At 42.1% G+C, this 22,441-nt stretch overlaps 1 protein-coding gene across 4 annotated transcripts; it reads left to right on the forward strand.

Annotated features, from left to right (window-relative positions):
* The first annotated feature begins 1,422 nt into the window (after window positions 1–1,422).
* On the forward strand, window positions 1,423–20,602 carry GEM (GTP binding protein overexpressed in skeletal muscle). Of its 4 annotated transcripts, XR_014529461.1 has the most exons (7): window positions 1,841–2,039; window positions 5,061–5,295; window positions 6,852–7,196; window positions 13,553–13,629; window positions 17,237–17,441; window positions 19,071–20,045; window positions 20,097–20,602. XR_014529461.1 is itself a non-coding variant. In XM_083518340.1 (6 exons), exons 3-6 carry the CDS (start codon window positions 6,866–6,868, stop codon window positions 19,346–19,348), a joined length of 891 nt encoding a protein of 296 aa, XP_083374466.1. In that variant the 5' UTR covers window positions 1,423–2,039; window positions 5,061–5,295; window positions 6,852–6,865; the 3' UTR covers window positions 19,349–20,602. The 4 variants fall into 4 exon arrangements, 3 of the variants coding, with proteins under 3 accessions (XP_083374466.1, XP_083374467.1, XP_083374468.1); XM_083518340.1 differs by having other exon boundaries at window positions 1,423–2,039; window positions 19,071–20,602; XM_083518341.1 differs by having other exon boundaries at window positions 1,784–2,039; window positions 13,556–13,629; window positions 19,071–20,602.
* The last annotated feature ends 1,839 nt before the right edge of the window (window positions 20,603–22,441 follow it).

The raw sequence follows: 22,441 nt of genomic DNA on the forward strand, positions 1-22,441 counted from the left end.
CAAGCTGAACTTTTAAAAATACATGTACTGGGAAGCACAGGTGCATGTAATTAGTTTTTTAATTAAAAAAAGCCACAGTGAAAAACAATAGGTACAGTGTATCAAATCTATGTAAAAGCGCAATCCTAAGCACAATTTTTATTTTTATTTAGTTAAAGAATGTATAAACTGCTCAATATAAAACACGTAAGTGATGAACAACAGTATAAAAATTGATCACTAAATGGGATTACAAAGCATTTTTTTTTTTAAAGAAGATGCTGTACATTGTGCTGTGTGCAAAGTTCACCAATTCCTCGTGGTGATTGGTTTGTGTGGAAATGCTTCATGGCATGAATTATAGCCACTACTCAATTGCTCATCTGGGTCAAGGTATTTTCTCAGCTTACTTGGGGATGTCCCTGATTATAAATAGCTAAGGTGTTTCTTTTCAGCCACTAGCCAGAAGGATTACTATTGAGTCTAGTTTGTACGCAGGGACATATTGTCAGGTGATGCTAATAAAATAAATAAAAATTGAGTCTGTGATTCTAAATTGAGTAAAAATAAAATATCTGTATATAGTGGGCTTCCTTCAAGCTACAGTGTGCAGGAGTTTAAAAGCCAGTTGTGATGGCTTCATTATTAAGGCATGGGTCAGCAGAATAGTGCCCACAGCTGCATGGGTGCCTACAGAACTGTTCTCTGATACCCACAGAGTGTTCTCTAATGCCCCACCCCTGAAATTAGCCTTGAAACATATGGTAGTTCCCCCCCCCCAAGCCAAGCTGTGGGGGGTGTAGTCATAACTGGGGAGAAAAAAATTAATTCCCCTCTTCTCAACTGTCAGGACCGTCCCCACTGAAAATGCCCCCTACATAACAATTAGACTTCAAAGAAGTGCGACTGGGCCGAGAGACCAGAGAAGGTCTCTGAAGTACAGTGGTACCTCGGTTTACGAACTTAATCCGTTCCAGAAGTCCATTCTTAAACCAAAACCGTTCTTAAACCAAGGCACACTTTCCCTAATGAGGCCTCCCGCTGCCGGTGCCCTTCCACTGTTCGGATTCCGTTCTTAGACCAAGGTAAAGTTCGCAAACCGGGACACTACTTCCGCTTTAGCAGAGTTCGTAAACAGAATCGTTTGTAAACAGGACTGTTCTTAAACCGAGGTGCCACTGTATATGTGGGTCTCTACAAAGCAACACACAGCGTTAACAGCAAGAGACTTTATTGAGCTAACAGAGAACAGGATAACCAGGGCAAAGCAGCTGCTTATATACATTTCTGAAGGTCTGGGCCACTCCCACTCTCAACGTGATTGGCTGTCTAAAATTCTGAGCTTCAAATCGTAACTCAGAGCTTAGGAACCAATGCCAGTAGCCCAAATCCTGATAATGCTACGTGATTGGATATCGTGTATCGAATCAGAATCCTCAGTCCAGACTCGAGCTCATGCGAACACAGACCATGGAATACGTCACAGTGTCCACCTTTGCCGCTCTCAGGAATAGGACAGGAAGGTAGTGATAATAGCAGTGAATAGGTTTGAAGGCTGCTATATTAAATAATGAAGGGGAAAAAAGAAATGAGAAGTGTGAAAGATACGACTTTCAAATGAGAAGAGCTAAACACAGTGGTCTGGCTCTGTTTGGAACATGGCTATTGTTGCTTCTAGACACCATTGCCATATCTGTTTGCCAGGGCTCACTGGCAGAGGCAAATCCTTATCAGGAGCTGCAGCTTTTATAAGCCACTGGGAGCTCCTTGGAAGATGTACTAGGTATATTCATTGATGTATTTCTTTAAAAAATCCGTGCTTAGAAAATGACTCTCAGGAAACAGCTACTTGTGATCTGGCAGGAAGAGAATAATATAGTTTGGGTTACGAATAGTAGCAGTCTGGTGTCGGAAGTTATGGGCGTGTGGTTGTAACTAGGAGACCAAAATATTTTCCTTCCTGTCTGAAACAGGGTCGGTCTACAAGTGGTGGCGTTTTTGAGGGCATTATCTCCAGTTTGATTGCAAGGGTAGATTACCCTCTCTGGGCCATGTCTGCGGTAAGCTTGTTTTTTTTACTTTTGTGATCTTGACAAGAGTCGTTTAAAATGAATCAGGCGGTGTTTCCAAAGCGTTTGCTGTTATGGGAGTGATGTTATCTTCTCCAACTTTTGCTTTAAACTAACAAGATTGCCCAAAGCTTAAAGCTTGAGATTTGCCTCAAAATCAGATCAGTTCTGAGCTCCTTTGCTTTAGAAAAATTGCAAAATATATCAGGTGGTTATGTTAGTAAGCTTAACAATGTCTTTGGTCTCCTTCACACATTAATACCTTGGCCATGTGGAATTGATAGCTCAGCTCAGCACAGCACAGCCAGCCCACCTCTCTTTCGGTGTCCTCTGTCTTATGCAAGATAAAATACTGTACTACACACTCTCTGAGCCAGACAGGAGGCTGACATACCAGATGAACTTTTACTCTTGTAAATCATTTTTAATAAGCTTATAAAACCTTTGGTTTCCCCATCTGAGATGGCACTAGGAGAACTCTATAGGGGAATTTTTATTATTATTCACGAGGCCTGAGTCTTGGGATCTGTTTCTTTCTTTTGTTGCTATGCATTTCTGAGATCAATTGACTCATTACTCAAGAGAGTGGGCTGTGTGCGCGTCTCTTGCTATGCGCAATTGTTGCTCTCGCTGTTCTTTGCTGTGCCACTCATTCCTGGCTCCTTTGGCGTAACTGAGTGGGAACGAAGCCAAGAGAGCTGGAGCTGCTGGCATTTATTGATCGCGTCCTTCATTATAGTACTGGCTGTGTTCACCCCTTGTTCGGGAAAAGTGGTTCCTGGATTTCATGATGTATATGTGGGATTCTAACAAGGTCCTTGTGAATTCTACCAATGGACAAAATAACATTTTAAACAAAGGGACCCAGCCAGCAATCAAAATTCTGGAACCATTCTTTAGAACGTTTGTGTTCTACAAGTGGGGCTTGTAACAAAATGTTGCAGCATGAAGTGCTCCTGTTAAGTGTTCCAGCCAATCAGGCATGTATTCTTCCAGGTTATTTCATTCTATTCCATTCCATTCTACTTAGTTTTATGTCCATCCATTGCCCTCCGTACCTGCACATCAGCTAGTGAGCATTCCATAAATGATGATAATGGTGATAATTTACTTGGAGATTCTGTCTACATGTAAAGCAGACTGTCTGTCGCTGAGCTACAACTCCCAGTTTAACAGTCATGGCTTCCTCCAAGGAATCCTAGGAGTTGTATTTTGTCACATACCTACAGTTCCCAGCACCCTTAACAAAACAGCTCCCAGGCTTCTTTGAGGGAAGCCGTGACTGTTAAAGTAGTATAATAGTGCTTTAAATGCGCAGATATAACATACACGATCGCCTCGGCTTTTCTGATGAAAAGGGCAGGTTGCACTTCTTCTGAAGACTAGAAACTGGGTCCGCTTAAACGATAGCCAAAGAAACACAAACCCCAGATCAAGGTATTCCAACCACCCAGTCAGCCATGTGGTCTGCAGGCAATGGAGCAACCAACCGCCTGCAAAGCTGGAAGTGACGCCGACTGCACGGTCAGCCAAAGAACCCAGTGTACTTTCAGTAACATCCCATCTTAGCACTGTCTCTAAGCACGGCAGAAACAAATCAGCTGCCGAGGGATTTTCGAAAGCAAATGAACAGCACTGTTTAAACAAAGCAAGTGGGTCGGCAGCAAACCTATATTTGCAATAAGTAAAATGATGCCATTTTAATCAAATGAACATTTCAAAATCAGGGTGATAGAGTTGTGGCCTGTTTGTTGTGCCTGCCAATATACAGCTGTGGAGACCATTTGGGATACGGAACTAGGAAACTGATGTTTAGATTTAACTTTTCCTTGCTGTCTGCAAGCATTTTTCTCCAGCACATCTGTTCTTTGTGGTTTGAATTGCTTTAATTGCTCCTCAGGTGTCAGGTGAATGCACTGTCTTTTCTCCCCAATGCCATTTGGGCTAGGTGCTTAACAATGCAATCCTATGCATGTGTTCTCAGAAGTAAGTCCCACTCAGGTGGTGTTTATAGGATTGCAGCCTTAGTTGCTTTTAACTCTCTCAGTAAATTGGCATGACAAAGTTACATAAGTTTCATGTCAGATTATGGCTTCCCCCAAGGAATCCTGGGAACTGTAGTTTGATGAGGGTGCTAGGAATACCTGACTAGAGATCCCAAGCCCTGCTCATAAAGTAACAGGGAATGGTTTAAACCCATGGTGTATATATACCCTCAATTAAGGACCTTCCAGATTGATTCCCACCCACCCAGAAATAGTGACAAACATATAGTGGCAAATGAAGGTTGTGGAATTAAAGTTGGTTGGGTGTTCTTGCCCACCGGACCCGCTCACACCCACCCTCCCCCCAAATTGGAGTTTTTGCTATAAAGGAAGTGATAGAGAAATGCTTTAGAAAGTTTGGGATAACAACTACTTGACATTGCATTGTATAGCCTACCTGTCAACAAATCAGAATGCAGGCCAAATAAAGAGCCGCTACTGTCAAATCTCCCTGCACACTTTGTGTAAACAAATCAGGATGAATGCTTATTAAACAGGTTGTCCGGATGCTACCTTGGTAGCATTTTCCTTTGTAACTTGGGGGCACCAATGCTGGTAAAAAATGGGATATTCTGCGCAATTTATTCCCTTGTTGAAGGAGGAGGTTGCATTCTTATATTCATCTAAGGGGGAAAGACTAAAATAACATTGTAGAAAAAGCGTAATTTTCAGTCTAGCATGGCCTTTAGGTCAGTTAAGATGTTTGCGACATTCCTGTGTTAATGCGTCCAAAGTGATTTTTGAGAATCGGTGGTATCACCAGCATTTTAGAGCAGAGCAAGAAGGAACTTATGGATGTCTTTCTCCCACTTTTTTTTGCTTTGCTCTTGTGAAAAAGGTTCTGTACTTGCACCACCGGCATTATGTGCACATACAGAATAAGTGACTGTATGCCTGCAAATAAATTGTTTCGTTAGCAATAGTAACTCTCTTTCTCTCTCTCTTCTGCATGCCTGCTTCCGTCCAGCTGGGGGCTGGCTGTCGGGCGGACAGGCCAACGACGTCACGGAAAAGCCCTGTCTCTGATCAGATGGGCTTAATATAAACCAGGTTTGCTGAGAAAGAATTAGAGAGGCAGCCCTTGGACAGAAGAAGGATTTCCAGTGGGAGAGTGGATCGGTGTTCAACACTCTCCTGAGAACTAGGGAGTGAGATTAACGGAGTCGCCTGTGGTTGGAACAGAGAGTAAAAACAGCAACAAGGTAGTGTTGACTTTAATGAGCATTGATTCGATTGCATTGCTTTAGCACTGCTGGCATGTGAGTAGATAGACAAAAATTGTGCAAGTTGAAAGAGTGTTCAGAATTTGCGTCAGACCAAACTTTATTTCTTTGTTAGACTATTAAAGTAACAGCATAGCTGCACATTGCAACGATACTGCTCTGAATGCGTCAAAGGAAAGGAAAGGCATCTTATTCTGTCCCTTTTTAGAGAGCACAGTGTTAACCAGAGCCACAAAATAGTAGTAAATGTGTTCATATGTCACATCTACAGAGATGAGCTTGATAACTGTTCACTATCATCTTTGGCTGAAAAAGTTGAAGTGACTAGTCAGTAAGGGAGAAAAGGAATAGTCTAAATTTGCATTGGATGCTGTTTCTCTTTCTGACCAGCATTCCTTTGCATCTCTCAACCCAAACAACAGACAAGGCCAAATATAATAGCTTTGCAGGTTGCTGCAAAATGCATGAAAATGTGTGCACCTGAAATGTCATGGAGTGGAGTTTCCTTCTTTGCTGCATATTTATGTTTTTAAATTGTTTGGAAGCCTCCTGAGGAAGTTCTCACGGAGCTTGTCTGAATGGCAAAACAAATGCATTGCTTGAAAAAGAGTTGAACTTGTGAATGCTTCTGCATTTGAATTTTGGAAATGGCCTTCAACAGTCTTTTGGGCAAGTGCTCTGTTTGTTAGCTGGAGAGAAGTGATGTGAACTGAGAAAACTCAAGCATAAGCTTGAATAAGCAAAATGTCTAACTTAGCTGTCATGTTGGGAACTGGAGAGCATCAAAGCAACTTTCCTAAAAATGGTAGCTGCAAATGAGAGTGGCCATCAGGAATTAACTCGCTGCACTGTATCGCCCACCAACACTCAACAGTCCTTCCTGCAAAGTGTAATTAAAAGCCATCTTTAGACAAGGGGAGAGCACCCAGTTCACTGCTCCAGAGATGAATTAGGGGCTCCCCAGTATGACTGGACTTCTTGGGCAGTAAACTATGGTTACTTATTTGTAGTGTTTCCTCCTCCTAACTGACCCTTTAAGGGGCAGAAAAAAAGGAATGTAGGTATTTAGGAAAACTGAAGCAGGGGGGAGACCCAGTGATGTAACTAACACCCTAGCCTCTGACACATCTATGAAGAAATACCCTTTTGTATGGTGTAAAACCAAGTTTCTTGGTTGCTTTGGGTGCTTCCCCCCCAGATGCTGTAGTAGCATGAGAGGTGACCAATGCACTTCAGAGCATCAATCACACATGGACCACATGTCCACTTTTTAGATTGCTGCTAGTCCATATGAATGTTCAAGGTTTGCAAAGGGGCAGAGTGCTGTTGTCATGTGCAAACAGCAAAAAGATCTCAGAATAAGAAATAATCTCAAGAGGTACTTCCTATTATCATCACTCCTAGCAGCACCATTGACACTTCCAGGTGTCAAGTATTTGCAGATCTCAAGAACTCACCTTGTTCAGATATGGGACAGAGAAATTCAACAGTACATATAACACTTGTGATTTTACTGTTGTTGTTTTTTTAACCAGGGCTGGGAAAAGCCATGACTCTGAACAATGTCACGATGCGTCACAGCAGCAACACCTTACAATCACAGCAGCAACGCTGGAGCATCCCAGCGGATGGGAGAAACCTGGTGGTCCAGAAAGACCCCCACGAGTGCAACCGACACAAAAGGTACACCGCCAACCCCGAAGAGTATTATCGAAGAAGCTGGTCGTCGGAGTCTTCTGACTCTGTCATCTCCTCCGAGTCAGGAAACACCTACTACCGAGTGGTACTCATCGGGGAGCAAGGAGTTGGCAAGACAACCATTGCCAACATCTTTGCAGGTGTGCACGACAGCATGGACAGTGACTGCGAGGTGCTCGGAGGTAAGTCATTACATTCCACGCTGCAGAGGTTTATTTAAAGCCTCTTGTGTAAGCGGCGATTAGCTCTGAGAACTTGGAGCTCCTGATATTGAGGCCGTGATTCCCTTGGCTCTTAGCCTCCAAGACGATTTTGGCACGTTGGGTGCCCAGTGATGTAGGGTGGAGATTACGGTGGAGATGGTGGGAGGAGATTCTCTGTTGTCAGTGCTTTAAATCTGGCCAAGTGCACATGAAGCAGAGTGGGGAACCTTTTCCCCACGGAAGGGCTGCTTCTGCTTCTGGGCAGCTTCCCATGGGCCACAATGGGACTGGTGGGTGGGGCACCAGAGACAAAAATGGGAAGAGGAACACTTTTATTCAGTAGTAGGCTGATTTCTGCACACAGACCTCTCTGTCCAACCATCCAGGCAAGAAGCAAGCCACTATCAGAACTCAAAGAGACAGGGAAAACACCCAAGGAAGGTGCAAAGCAGATTTTGAGAGGGGTGGCCTGGAGGGATGGGGGTGGGCAGGGAGAGTTTGAAGGGCCAGATAGAGACACTTGAAGGACTTCATTGGCCCCTGTTCCTGAGGTTCCCCCCTGTCTGCATAAAGGAAGGAGATAGGGTTTATTACACCGCACCAGAAATCAAATCTTCCACATATTTATTTATTTTTAAAACAAAAAATCCTGTCATTTCCTCAAGATACTCAGGACAGCTTCCCCCAATAGTGGTGGCTGTGGAGTCCATTTATCACTGGGCCTTTGGTTGTGCGAGTAATCCCTGCTTCGAATCAGTGTGTGCCTTCTCCTCAAATATTCTCAATTACAAACCAGACTGACCTAAGTGACCATTGACTTTAACAAAGTTTACAAGTTCACAAGCTACAGATTAGACTGATATGCAAAGTAGGATCGTCACATACAGAAACACAACAGCTTCGAGCTTAAGAAATGTCTTCTTAGGGCAGAAGTAAAGTTCCTATAAGTCACAGTTGATCTGACAAGAAATAAGGAAGAAAGAGGAAAGGAGAAAATAAACGTAGGTTTACAAGATTAGTACTGGTCTTGATCTAAATTAACAACCCTGTTGCAATATTCCTAACGATATGACAACAGAGTTAGAAAATTAGCAAAATAAAGAGGTTGCATGAAGAGAAGTTTGAAGTTCAAGAGACTAACAATGGAATCCTATAGCTTTCATCTCGGATTCCCAGCTTGCAACATGGAACCCACTCTCACATTTTCATTTTCTGAGTTGTTTTCAACTAAATATTATTCAGAGTAGACCCACTGAAATGAATACACCTAACTTAGTCATGTTCATTACTTTCACTGGGTCTGCAAAACTTGACTACAGTACTGCTTTTCGGGGTGGAATTAAATGTGGCACTGTTTAGGGGAGTTTTTAATATTTAATGTTGTGTTGTTTTTAACACTTGATTGGGAGCCGCCCAGAGTGGCTGGGGAAACTCAGCCAGATGGGTGGGGTATAAATAAATTATTATTATTATTATTATTATTATTATTATTATTATTATTATTATTAACATTTCATCTGCACAAGCATCGCAGCTTGCTACGTGGAATGATTCCCCGCTCTCCTCCCTCCTGCACATAGGCGCCGACTCCATGGGGCTTGAGGGGGCCCGAGCCCCCTCAAAAATTCGTTTGGGGGGGCTCCGCCCCCCCAATAATCTCCGGCGCCCCTCCAGCAGAGCGCCATCGCCGCCTCTCCCCCAGCCCAAAATGCACAGGGTCGGGCTGCATGCCTCCTGCCCTCCCTCCCGAGCAAAAGCTCCACCCAATTTCCTTCGGAGCTGATTAATAGGCGCAGCACACTCTCCCCTATTCGCTCACGAGGAGGCGGCGCCACTTTATTTGCATATTCATGAGCTTATTTATTATTCATGAGCTTTCCCGGGGCCCCCCAATATTTTTTATAAGTCCGCGTCCCTGCTCCTGCACCTTGTGCTGGGGGCTCTCTGAATGCCCCCCCAAGCCAATATCGCAGGGGGAGGAGTGGAGGCAAAAAACAGCAGTCCTTGCACAGGGCTTCTGCTGATGGGGCAGGTGCTAGGTGAGTCCCACCCTTTATTATCCCTGGACAGTGCTAATAACACACATGATTAATCCCAAAATGTTGAATTCAAAGAGCATTTGGTAGTAATGATATTCGTAGTAGCCGGCATTTGGGAGCAATGATATAGCATTGCTTGGAACTCATAGGGAGTTTCTTTTTATCGTCTCTCTATTACTCAGCAGCGATTGCCAGGGTGCCGCTGTGGGCTTTGTTATGTACTGAAGTTCTCACCCTGGGCCAGCAGGGGAATACTGAAGATAGCTTTCACTCAGGTCCACATATGCAAATAAGGGAATGAAAGTGACGTTCAGTGATTGGATAGTTACAGAAAGTGGTTACTGTTGCGTTGTAGTGGAGCTCTATATAAGCAGGCTGGCTGAACCCTGGCCTGTGAATAAACAAGAGCTGTTTGAAGAATCGCTGTGTTGTCTGATATGTTCACCCACAACTTAACAGGCTTCGTGGCCACTTTCCTTTCTATTGCCTTCTTTCACATCCCTCTCTATTGCCACTTGTCTGCCTGCTGTCTTTTCCTCTCTGCTCACTCTTCTCCTCACCTTCCCTTCACCTCCTCAGGCCTCTTTCAGGCTTTTCTTTCCCCTCCCCCTCTTCTACTTTATTTCACCTGATGCTGTTGCCTTTCTTAGAGGAGCGTAGTGGGGGAACCTCAGACCTGGTTCTCCAAGCCTCTCTGTTTGCCCTCAGGCCACCCCCCAAATGCATTCTGAACTAGCTGTTCTTTTCACTCTCTTTGAGCATTTTTGCCTGGCTGGAATTGGTCCCTGAACTCTTAACAACGCTCTCGCTGTTGCTTCTCTGGATAGAGGTGGCTGTGTGTGTGTGTGTGTGTGTGTGTGTGTGTGTAAAATGTAGCCCACTGCACAAAGGTGAAATTTACATTCATTGCACCATCTGCAAGATGCAGATGAGTCACATTAGTGACCAAACACTTGCTTAAATAATTTTATTTTGCCTGCTGGACTTGGTTCAGTTAACTGCCACTGAGATTCTGCCTTTCAACAAGGCTTGTGTGGCATCATATTTATACAGTGGTACCTCGAGTTAAGTACTTAATTCGTTCTGGAGGTCCGTTCTTAACCTGAAACTGTTCTTAACCTGAAGCACCACTTTAGCTAATGGGGCCTCCTGCTGCTGCACGATTTCTGTTCTCACACTGAAGCAGAGTTCTTAACCTGAGGTAATATTTCTGGGTTAGCGGAGTCTGTAACCTGAAGCGTATGTAACTGTTATGTACTGAAGTTCTCACCCCGGGCCAGCAGGGGGATACTGTAGATAGTTTTCACTCAGGTCCACATATGCAAATAAGGGATTGAAAGTGACGTTCAGTGATTAGATAGTTACAGAAAATGGTTACTGTTGCGTTGTAGTGGAGCTCTATATAAGCAGGCTGGCTGAACCCTTCAGTTCAGTTGTGTTCTGGCCTGTGAATAAACAAGAGCTGTTTGAAGAATCGCTGTGTCGTCTGATATGTTCACCCACAACTTAACAGTAACCTGAAGCATATCTAATCCGAGGTACCACTGTATACATAATAAAGAAACAAGAGAACATTACAAACACATCGGCTCCAGCAAGCGGACTGTTCCCATGAAGCATTGGCAGGGTTTGCTGCTGCTTTCACTGACAAGCTAACAGGAGATAAAGGCTGGAAATCCTCTTGTACGAGTCACACCACGGTGAGAGAGCTTGGTTGCTCTTTGCCAGAGGCTTTCCCCAGCAGGTCTTACTGTGTGATTAAAAGGAGAGCCTCGGATATTAGCTATTCCTTGAGCTAATAGGCATTGGGCTGCTTTTGTTTACTATGAGGCAGGGGGGAAGACTGAAAGGGGAAGATGGAGAGATACACACACAACACCAGGAAGGTGATTCTCCATTTTGTGGTGGTATTGTGAAAGATTTACTGGGTGCATTCTGTTGCCCTCATATATATTAATTCCAGTCTTCAGTGGTAGAGGGTTCTAGCTCAGTGCTAGAGCACCTGCCTTCCGTGCAGAAGGTCACAAGTTCAATCCCCAGCATCTCCAGTTAGGTCTAGGAGACCTAGGGCTTATTTCCTGAAGCCCTAGAGAGCCACTGCCCATCAGTGTAGGCCATATGGAGCAAGATGGACCCATAATATAATAATAATATTTTTAAAAATTATTTATACTCTGCCCCAGCCTCTCTAGGTGGATTCCAATGCATATAAAAACATCAGCCGTTAATAGTAACAATCTGATCCAATATAAAAAGTCACAATAACTTTAAAATAAGCAACATATCAAAGAAACATTCAACAATCCATCAGAATCTAATAGCAAACAGCAAAATTAAACACCGGCAAATAATAAACAGTTTGCACTTATCAACCACAATAAAAAATTACTAATCTATATTCAATTAAAAAAACCCCTAGCAAATCACAATGCATAAAATACCACCAAACATTCTAAACCATGTAAAATGATCAAATTGAGAAACAAGGCACACAACTGATGTGGTCTGACTCAGTATAAGATAGCTTCCTATGTTCCCAGACTATTGTTGCTTACATAACCAAAACTCAAGAGGGTCTCATCAACAGCTTGAAGGAAGGTGGACAGAAATGGGAAAAAAAATTGTGATGGACTCCTAGGGGGTGAGGGGAACATGAAAACAGTCTAATGCTCAGTGACCATTGAGTACCAACACTGGTTGCGTACACACCATGCATTTTAAATACACGACTTCCCCCAAAGTATCCTGGGAACTGTAGTTTGTTAAGGGGACTTGGAATCAGCACCCGTAGCAAACTGCAGTTCCCAGGATTCTTTGGGGAAGCCATGGCTGTTTTGATGCCATTTTAAATATGCAGTGCAGATGGGGCCCCAACTTTCGAAAGGAAAAAAATGAAGAGAAAGGAATTAAGATTGCAGAGATGGGGGCAGGGAATCAATTTATCATCTTGTCTGGGGAGCTTCTATAGACCAACCCTGGGGCCTCTTAAATTCTCTGAGTTATAGGTTGGCTTTAGTACATAATCCTTCCCCTAAAGATAGTCAGACATGGATCAGAGATGAAAGAAACTTGCAGGAAATACATTGCTGTGTCTGGCGTTTTCACACATTCATCATATTTAGCAAGAAGCACTAATGTAAGGAAGAGTTATTGCCGATTGAACATCCTACATGGGAACTGATTGTCTCTTTTTGAAAAAAAAGAAAGAAAGGCCAGCGTCCCTTTGCTTTCCACACACTTTTGCCCCAGGCGAAAGCTGCGCGCAGCGGCAATGCCTGTTCACCCATAAACTGAGTGAAAACAAATATTTTCCATTACTAAGCCTAGCTGGAGCCTTTGCGTCTGTCTGAAGCTCCCATGGGGTCAAACGTTCAGTATTTGGCTTATTTCTTCCAGTGGGTCTTCTTCTTCCTGCTCTTATTACTCTCCTTCGGATAAAGATAACTTCAGAAGAGTGAATGTAATCGTTTGTCTTACCAGCTTCATGTTGTCTACAAAGGAAATTGTATGTCCATGTAGCTCATGGAAACTATAAGATCTTTGCCAGAAATTGTTATTTTAATGACAAATTGTTGGAAGATTTGCATCAGAACTGAAAGAACTATATACACCTCCCCCCCAAACACACAGCTATTTGCAAGTCTTAGAAGATGCAGTAGAAGGAACAAAGTAAATAAAAACATTTTTGGTCAGCAGTACTGCATTGTCGGTATAAATAGAATCACAGATTTGGTAAAAACCTTAAAGGTCTAGTCCACCCCCCTGCTGATGCAGGAAATCTACTGCTAGAGCGCCCCTGGATCGCTATCCACACAGAAGCTGCAAAGCAATGGATTTTTATCTGACCTTATACGAAGGCTGCATTTGGTTCCCAGATGGAAACAAACAAATCCTGATATATTTTTCATCATTGCAATAGAATCACAGGAGATCCAAAATAATAACTTGTTGTCAGAACAAAATTATGTTGGCTCAAAAACATCTCAGCTGTTGAGTTTCAGAGAATGCTTTCCATTAGGTTGTGTGGACAGGTATGGTTTGTCTGATGAAGAGTTCTCTGCAACCCCAAAGCCTGCACACTCTTACACCAGTTTAATTTGTTTTATTAATAATGAATGATGCCTTTGTTTTGGGATCAATATGATAACTGTTGTCAACTATCATACAGTTGTAGTATTGCTGGGATATCCTAAATAGGAATCTTCTTTATAACAGCCTATGACATTTCCAACAGCTTTCTCTCCAGCTTTCAAGAACATTTTTTTAAAAAATGACACTGTGTTGTTTTTCTTCTAGAAGATACCTATGAACGAACCTTGCTGGTAGATGGTGAAAGTGCAACTATCATACTAATTGACATGTGGGAGAACAAGGTAGGATGAAATATTCATTTTGCCATGCTGAATTTTTCAAACGTTGCTTTGGAAATTTGACTGTAAGGGATCTTAAAAAACAAACAAACATCCAAATGTTAAGCATTGTAAGGCAAAGAGATGAATCATATTCAATAGGTTTGTTCTCTATCTTTATTTCATTTTAAGATTATAAATTCAACAGCTGCTATGCTTGGGAATATATTATGATTACTATCATCATCATCATCATCATCATTTCTATACTGCTTTAATTCTTTAAGGAAAAAATCTCAAAGCAGTTTACAGCCTACATGAAAACATCAAATAACACAATCCAGAATAAAACATTACAGAAGAAAGTCAACTATAAAGTGTATATTCAAAGCAGCATAATTAACAGGAAACTAAAACATTATCTTAAAGATTTCAAAATTAAAATCTAATCTAAAACTAAAACATTCTCTTAAAAGATTTCAAAATAAAACATTACAAAGGAGGTCAATTACAGAATGAACATTTAATGCAGCAAAAAACAAAACCCAAACCTATTTGAAACACTTCAAAAGAAACATTACTAAAGGAAGTCAAATATAATGCACATATAATTATCAAGAAACTTAAATATTCTCATAAGCATAGAACATCTCTGCTGCTGTTGCTACCAATCCTGCCAATGGTGGCAGCAGCTCAGGCTCAATGACTTGCGTCTACACTATGAGACAGCCAAGATGATCTCTGGCCTCTTCAGCAACCTTAGTTTTTGTAGCTGGAGTCAGTCAGCGCCCCACCCTCCCAGGCCAGGTGGGAAAAGGCCTGCAAGGCAGGGAGCAGGTTTTCCAAGACTCACAGCCAAGATGTTCTCCAATATTGAGAAGCAATACTTGGAAAAGTTTCAAGGGGTCTTTATGATGATTAGAAGTCTCTGAGATGAGCTCTTGAATAATAGCAGCTGGTGGGCTGGATCAATCATATTTGCCTGGTGCTCCCATGTGGACCTAGCCTGCCTTAGGGATCAGCCTCAGAGTCCCATCAGTCTGTTCCATCCATATATGAGATCAGGTGGACGGTGGAAAAGAGACAGGGCCTTTTTGGTGGTGGTATAAGGACTATGGAACGTTCTCTTGGGGAGATTAGCCAGGCTCCCTCTCTTCTTATATTTAATAGTAAACTGACATTGTTGTTCAATGGTAGCTTTCAGTAACCTGCATTTAATGATGTGTTCTTTATCACATTTTAGTACCGGTGATATCTAAATAAGTCATACCGAGTGCACACCTATTGAATAGGTCCCCCTTGTCCTCTTTTTTACGGTTGTTTTCTTTAACTGAGCAACATTTTACTGTTCTTTTATTATATTGCAATTTTGTGGAGCATTGCTTTGTTCTTATTTGTTTTATTGCAATGCAGTCATTTCTGTTTTAATAGAAAAATGGTATACAGTATAACTGATAAACAACTCAACTAAAGGTTGAGTTCCACGGGGCCACTGTTCGTGGGCATTTGAACTAACCACCACTGAAGTGTTACATACTTCATCCACTTCTGCAAATCTGGTCTTTCAAAGATCTAATCTTGCACAGGGTGGCAGTTCCACACCATCAGCTGGCACTTGTGGGGTTTTTTAAGGGGGTGGCACATTCCTAAAGGTTGCCTGAACGGGCCATAAATTTACTTAAATCTAAGGACTCTCTTAATGGGTCTGTGAGCTGTAACTTAAATCTCAATGAAGACATAATGCACTTTTTTTCCTGGCAGCCATGCATTGCTAGAACTTAATAGGCATTGTTAACGGTGCACTTATAGAAATAGTGGCAGTGGTGGAGGAAAGATTCATGACCTAGGTTTTAATAATAATAATAATAATAATAATAATTATTATTATTATTATTATTATTATTATTATTATTATTATTTAATTTATGTCCTGCCCATCTTGCTGGGTTTCCCCAGCCACTCTGGGCGGCTTACAACATATATACAAACACAACAAAGCATCAAACATTAAAAAACAGAATATCTTATATGAACAACAAACAAACCAATAAACCAATCATCTCCATAAACAGGCAGCACCAGTTTCTCAGGCCGTGACTGATGCAGTACTATTTGGTGACTATTCTTTCATTGTGTAGAAAAAGCAGACATTACTACACATACACACCGTCGGGACCTGCTTTATACTGAGTCATATGATAAACCACATGATAACCATTGATTTATTTAGCTCAGTATTAGCAGTGACTCTCCAGGGAGTCAACCGAACATCTTAACTAGCCTTGCCTGGAGATGCGCGAGATTGCACATGAGATTTTCTGCATGCAAGGCAGAAGTTCAACTACTGAGCAATGGCCTTTTGCAAACGTACCCCATGGACACCCATTTACTTCTGTTGCAACTTTCGATGGATTACCGTTGTAAACTGCTTTGAGAGACGAGCAGAGTATAAATATAATAAATAAATAAAATAAACCAAGAAGATAGCAGAGAAGATGTACATTCTGAATTTCTCCTTCTACCCAACCTAGGTGCCATGCCTTCCTTTGCATCTGGTCTCTCCATGAGGTGCAAAGTGTTTTTCGCTATATCTCTGCATAAACACATCTAGCTACTGTATGTTTGGAAGCAGAGAAAAGGGAGCAAGAATTGATTTTTTAAGAAAGCCTTGATGTTGAGATTCCATTTTGTTAGTTCCCTTCTCTCTCCTTGATTTCAAAGGGAAGCAAATTGGGGTTTTTTAACCAGTTCCTATAAAAATGCAAAGCATTTTCACACATTACACATAATGTAATGTGTGGTGTAGTGGTTAAGAGTGGTGGACTCGTAATCTGGTGAACCGGGTTTGATTCCCCGCTCCTCCACATGCAACTGCTGGGTGACCTTGGGCTAGTCACACTTCTCTGACGTCTCTCAGCCTCACTCACCTCACATAGTGTTTGTTGTGGGGGAGGAAGGGAAAGGAGAATGTTAGCCGCTTTGAGACTCCTTAGGGTAGTGATAAAGCGGGATATCAAATCCAAACTCCTCCTCTTCTTCTTCTTCTTCTTCTTATATGTATAATATTATATGCACCCCATGTTTCCTAAAGTAACAGCACATAAACACACCCAACAGTGCATATAACATATAAAATACTTATGTATTAATACTTATAAACTTATGCTGCAACAATATAGTAGCACAGAGGATTTTACTTTTTTATACATATTCAGTGTATAAATATATGGAGGGTTTGCATCTCATTTTGCATCTAATTAGTCAATTGTATTTTGACAAATGCGAGAGCACTTAGACATAAGTGGGCACTTGGTGCTGCAAGAGACACTCTGATGGTTTGAAATGGATCCCTCCTCCATCTCTCAAAGGATATATTGAAGGTCAAGCGCAGAATTTAGACGCAGGCTTCAGCCACAAGCTAACCAATGACCACATAATGCAGCAATCATTCTGTAACCCTGAGCTACATACCAAAAGTAATGAAAACATGTGGTGGCAATATTTTGTTTGTTTCCTGTAGAGACACAGGTTTTCCAGTTAAGACACCCAGTATTTGTTGACCCGCAATACAAATTATTATTATTATTATTATTATTATTATTATTATTATTATTATTATTAATTTAAACAGGGTGAAAACGGATGGCTCCAAGATCACTGCATGCAAGTTGGGGATGCATATTTGATTGTCTATTCCATCACGGACCGTGCAAGCTTTGAGAGAGCATCCGAGCTCAGGATACAGCTCCGCAGGGCACGCCAGACAGAAGACATCCCCATTATTTTAGTGGGCAACAAAAGTGATCTCGTTAGGTGCCGGGAAGTCTCTGTTTCAGGTAGGACCTACTAGATGTCAACTGTTAGTGCTGTTTGCTTTGCTTCTACGCTTTTGACACTAACCCTTCTAGGAGGGTTTGTAATCTTAGATATGTCTACGCTACAAGCAGCAACATGTTCAGCTGTGTCTTTCTCCTGAGAAACCTTGGAAAATTTCATTCTGCATGGGAGATAGGACAAGGGCAGAGCCACACTATATGTTTAGAACACACCCAACGCACACAGTTAAAACCCCATGGATCCTGGGAACCACAGAGCTACAATTTGCAGTACCCTTAAGAAATGTACTGTGGTGCTGTGGTCTAAACCACTGAGCCTAGGGTTTGCTGATCAGAAGGTTGGCTGTTCGAATCCCCACAATGAGGTGAGCTCCCATTGCTCAGTCCATGCTCCTGCCCACCTAGCAGTTCAAAAGCACATTAAAGTGCAAGTAGATAAATAGGTACCGCTCCAGTGGGAAGGTAAACGGCGTTTCTGTGCACTGCTCTGGTTCGCCAGAAGCAGATTAGTCATGCTGGCCACATGACCCGGAAGCTGTCTGTGGACAAACACCGGCTCCCTCGGCCCATAGAGCAAAATGAGCGCTGCAACCTCAGAGTCGTCCGTGACTGGACCTAACAGTTAGGGGGTACCTTTACCTTTACCTTTACCTTTTAAGACATGATAGTTCTCATTATTCTTGGGGGGAAGTCTCCTGCTTTCAGCGTGTGTTGGAGGTGCTTTAAATGTATGGTGTGGATCTTCTCAAATGTCAACGGTCTCACAAAACCTATAGCCATAAGGCAGGGATGGGAACCTGTGGCCCTTCAGATATTGATGGACTCCAGTGCCCATCAGCTCCAGCCAGCATAGTCAAGGATAATGGGAGTTGTAGTCCAGGAAGATTGGGAATGCCACAGGTTCCCCATCCTTGCCCTAAAGGTTTCTTGGGGAAATTTCATGGCAGCTAACTGAATTAAGCCCTGTTCATAGGTACAACATAAATACTCTTGGGGTTGGACAATGAGCAAACACTGAAGCAGGGGTTGGAATATAATTATTACCAAAAATTAGCCATGGAATAGGCTGTCTAAGGCAGTTGTAGAATCCCCATGATTGGAAGCTTTCACGAAAGTGGTGGAGACAGGCTGGGTGCCTGGGATTTTCTGTTGTTCATTCAGCTCTCTTCTTCAAAGGCAAAAGGCAAATCTCTAGCAAAATTTCTAGCAAAATTTGAAATCTCAGAAGCCCAAAGTGTGGTGGCTGAAAAGGAGTTCCATTATTTAGATGGTGGAATTCAGTGCCACCATGGATGGCGGAAGCGGACAAAAATATATATTTAAATTTGCTATATTTGCATAATTTATGCTTGGCTCTGAATTCAGCTTTTCCTGTCTTAGAATGTGAGTATGCTGGGGTAGAACTTTGATCACATTTAGCACAGCAACCAATGTAGCCCTGATTATATGATATGCCGTCTTAAGGCAAAGGATTGGAGTGGGTGATTCTCTGGGTTGTTGTCAACACCAGCACTTGTTTTTATGAATCTACTCCAGCTCATTGGCTCTTTGTCCATTGTTTAAAATAATGTGCAGTCACCTGAGCTCTCCAGCTAGTACAATGACAAATCCCCTTCAAATGTTTTGCAGAGGGCAGGGCCTGTGCTGTTGTGTTCGACTGCAAGTTCATTGAGACCTCGGCGGCCGTCCAGCACAATGTGAAGGAGCTGTTTGAAGGCATTGTGCGTCAAGTGCGCCTCAGGAGAGACAGCAAAGAGAAGAACGAAAGGAGGCTGGCATATCAGAAGCGGAGGGAGAGCATCCCTAAGAAAGCCAGGCGATTCTGGGGCAAAATCGTAGCCAAGAAGAACAAGAACATGGCCTTCAAACTTAAGTCCAAGTCTTGCCACGATCTCTCTGTCCTTTAGGAACATTGGATCATCCCGAGCATTTTCTTTCCTGGACCTTCTTCAGCTCTCTTCTGAACAATAAACCAATCTATATTAGATTGGTCAACAAGAAATGCAAATCTGACTTGGACTCACAGTTGTGATTATTCTGATGAAATGTGCCAGCAATAAGGACAGCCTAATGCATGCAAGGATGAAGAAATGCCATTTATACTTTCCAGTTTATAGTTTAAGTGTGTGAGTGTGTTTGGGTTGGGGCGGGACAGAACTTTTGTCTTATAAACAATAACATTCCAAACTTACAATGAGACGTGTCCAAGGGGGGGGGGGGATAAAACTGTTTCCCTTGTTGCCTTTTAGATAATAGAATAAGAAATCGGAAAGCATCGTTTATAAAACGGATGCCATCTTTTTGTTATTCTTTCGTACTAATTCTGTAAGCCAATGAAAAAGGGTTCCCACGAGATATGCCTTCTCCCTAATCAACCAGTTGACTTTCTTAAGTGCCCGCAGCTGAAAATCTTTGTTGGTTTGATATCATTTATCCCAATGAATAGAAAGATATCAACTGCAGTCAGATATTCAAGTGTTTGGTTAAATGGGAGCATTATTTACAGTGGGTTACGTTGCCACAGAACACTATGGGAGATGAATGTGAATTTCACTAAATGGATACTTGTAGTTAGAATATTGGGGATATTAACTGCTAATGGCTGTAGCCCTAAAAACCACTTACCTAGGAGTAAGTCCCAGTGAGCTCAGTGAGGCTTACTACTGTGTAGGCACGTGCAGGGTTTCACGGTAACTGTATAGTAAGTGTTGAAGTGTTTCCTTGATGCATCTGGAGCCATTCGATTCTCTTAAATAGGTATAGGAGAAAATTGTAATACAACTTTCTGTTGTGTTGTAACACAAAATTGTTTATATTGATAGAATAAGTAGCAAAACATAAAACATAAAATCAAGTGCAAAATGCCAAGTTTTGGGAAAGAAAATCTCCTTTTCTAATAAACCACAAAGAGATTTTGTGCTGAAATCTCACGTTTGTATTATGCCATTGTAACTTTCTATTTATTGTCTTTCAGCTATTTGCATTTTTAATGGGTGAACTGTTAGGAGTGGGAGGGAAGGGGGAGACATAGTGTTGAAATGTATTTATTAAGTGATTTCTTAAGAAAAACGATTTTATTACTGTTTTCTATATGATGTCTTTTGGACTATTTACATGCCTTGTAATAAATCAATAAAAAGGTTTCACTGCCTTTGAACCTAGCAAGAAATCTCAAACTTGATTGAAGCTTAGCTCATGCAAGAAAAGTTGCTGATTTGGTGTTACTTGTGAGAATGGGAAGAGAAATTTGATGGGTTCACATTTTGATGCGAAATGGCCTCATTCACAAATGAATGCATGAATTGAAAAATAGTTATCCTGTAAAAGTCCCATTCAGATTTTGCAATGCTGTTTCCCAATGAAAAAAATGCATTTAAAAAGTGCACAATGAGAAAAAGGGCATGCAAAAATGTATATATTAGTGAAAATAACAGAGCATATTAGGAAATGCACTATAAAATTGCATTTTATAGCAGACTGAAATTGGCTTCCATTGCTTATGTGTTACTTTTTGTTTCCCCTTAAACTTGCCCCACTAGCACAGCTAGGAGGCAAGGTAAAAGTAAAGGACCCCTGGAGGGTTAAGTCCAGTCAAAGGCGACTATGGGGTAGTGGCACTCATCTCGTTTTCAGGCTGAGGGAGCTGGCGTTTGTCCACAGACAGACAGACAGCATGACTAAGCCACTTCTGGTGCAACAGAACACTGTGTTGAGTACCCACACAGAAACGCCATTTACCTTCTCGCTGCAGTGGTACCTATTTATCTACTTGCACTGACGTGCTTTCAAACTGCTAGGTTGGCAGGAGCTGGGACACAGCAACGGGAGCTCATGCCATCGCGGGGATTCGAACCGCCAGCCTTCCAATTGGCAAGCCCAAGAGGCTCAGTGGTTTAGACCACAGCGCCACCCACAGCTAGGAGGCATGCTAGACTGGATGGTTGCAGGCACTGCCGCCTCTATTTTCCCCATTGCTTTTGGGACTTACTCCCCCCCCACCTCCATGTAGCAAAGCTACATCAGGATGGCAATATAGTTTTGCAGCATTACAAAATAATAATAATAATAATAATAATAATAATAATAATAATAATAATACATTTTATTTATACCCCACCCTCCCCAGCCAAGACCGGGCTCAGGGCGGCTAACTCCAGGGAGTTGACAGAAACCAGTGCTCGTATCAACCTTAGGAAAATGACAGCATGCCTCTTGAATTTGCACCTTAATCAATGAGTAAATATTGAGGTTGTGAGATATTGAGATTTGCTTTGCTAGGCAGCATTTATATTTTGCTTCGGAATGCAGTTTTAAGAAAGTGCTCGTGATAACTGACTTCCAAGTGCTGGTGAGATCTTAAGAATAGAGCCATGTGCGGTGGTTGTGGGAAGACCCGTATTTTCAATGCAGGCCACACCAAACTGCTGTACAGCAAGAGGTGGCCGGTGTTGATCAGGTTGCAGGTAAGAAGTGGTTCAGAGGCCAGTCCTACTTCTTGTATGGGAATATACAGAGCTGTCCTATACTGAAGTCATTGGTCCATCTAGCCAGTACTACTGAATGGCAGCAGGTTTTCAGATACGAATCTCTCTCAGCCCTAGCTGGAAATGCATGTGATTCAAGCTGCAACCTTCTGTACGCAAAGCAGTTGATCTACCACTGAGCTGCAGAACTTTCCTTACAGCCATCCCTCTCAGCCACTTTTCTAATAACACACTTTGGAGACCGGAAATGCCCTTGGCGAGGTGAAAAACTGCTTGCAGGAGTGGCTGTATTTACGATACGATTATCTTTATTGTCATTGTCCCATACAGAACAACGAAATTGAAAAAAACCTACAAAAGACATTCAAAAACCAACAAGCCTGCTATCCCAGCTATCCCAACATGGTTAGCCCCCTAAAAACTCTGATACCCCATTTTTAAATACAATATACTCCCATAGAGACTCCTTACACTGCATTTAAAACCAAAATTGCATTTGGATAGAAACTGTTTCTT

This window comes from Podarcis liolepis (genome assembly GCF_965112155.1).
Source record: "Podarcis liolepis genome assembly, chromosome: 8".
Lineage (NCBI taxonomy): Eukaryota > Metazoa > Chordata > Lepidosauria > Squamata > Lacertidae > Podarcis > Podarcis liolepis.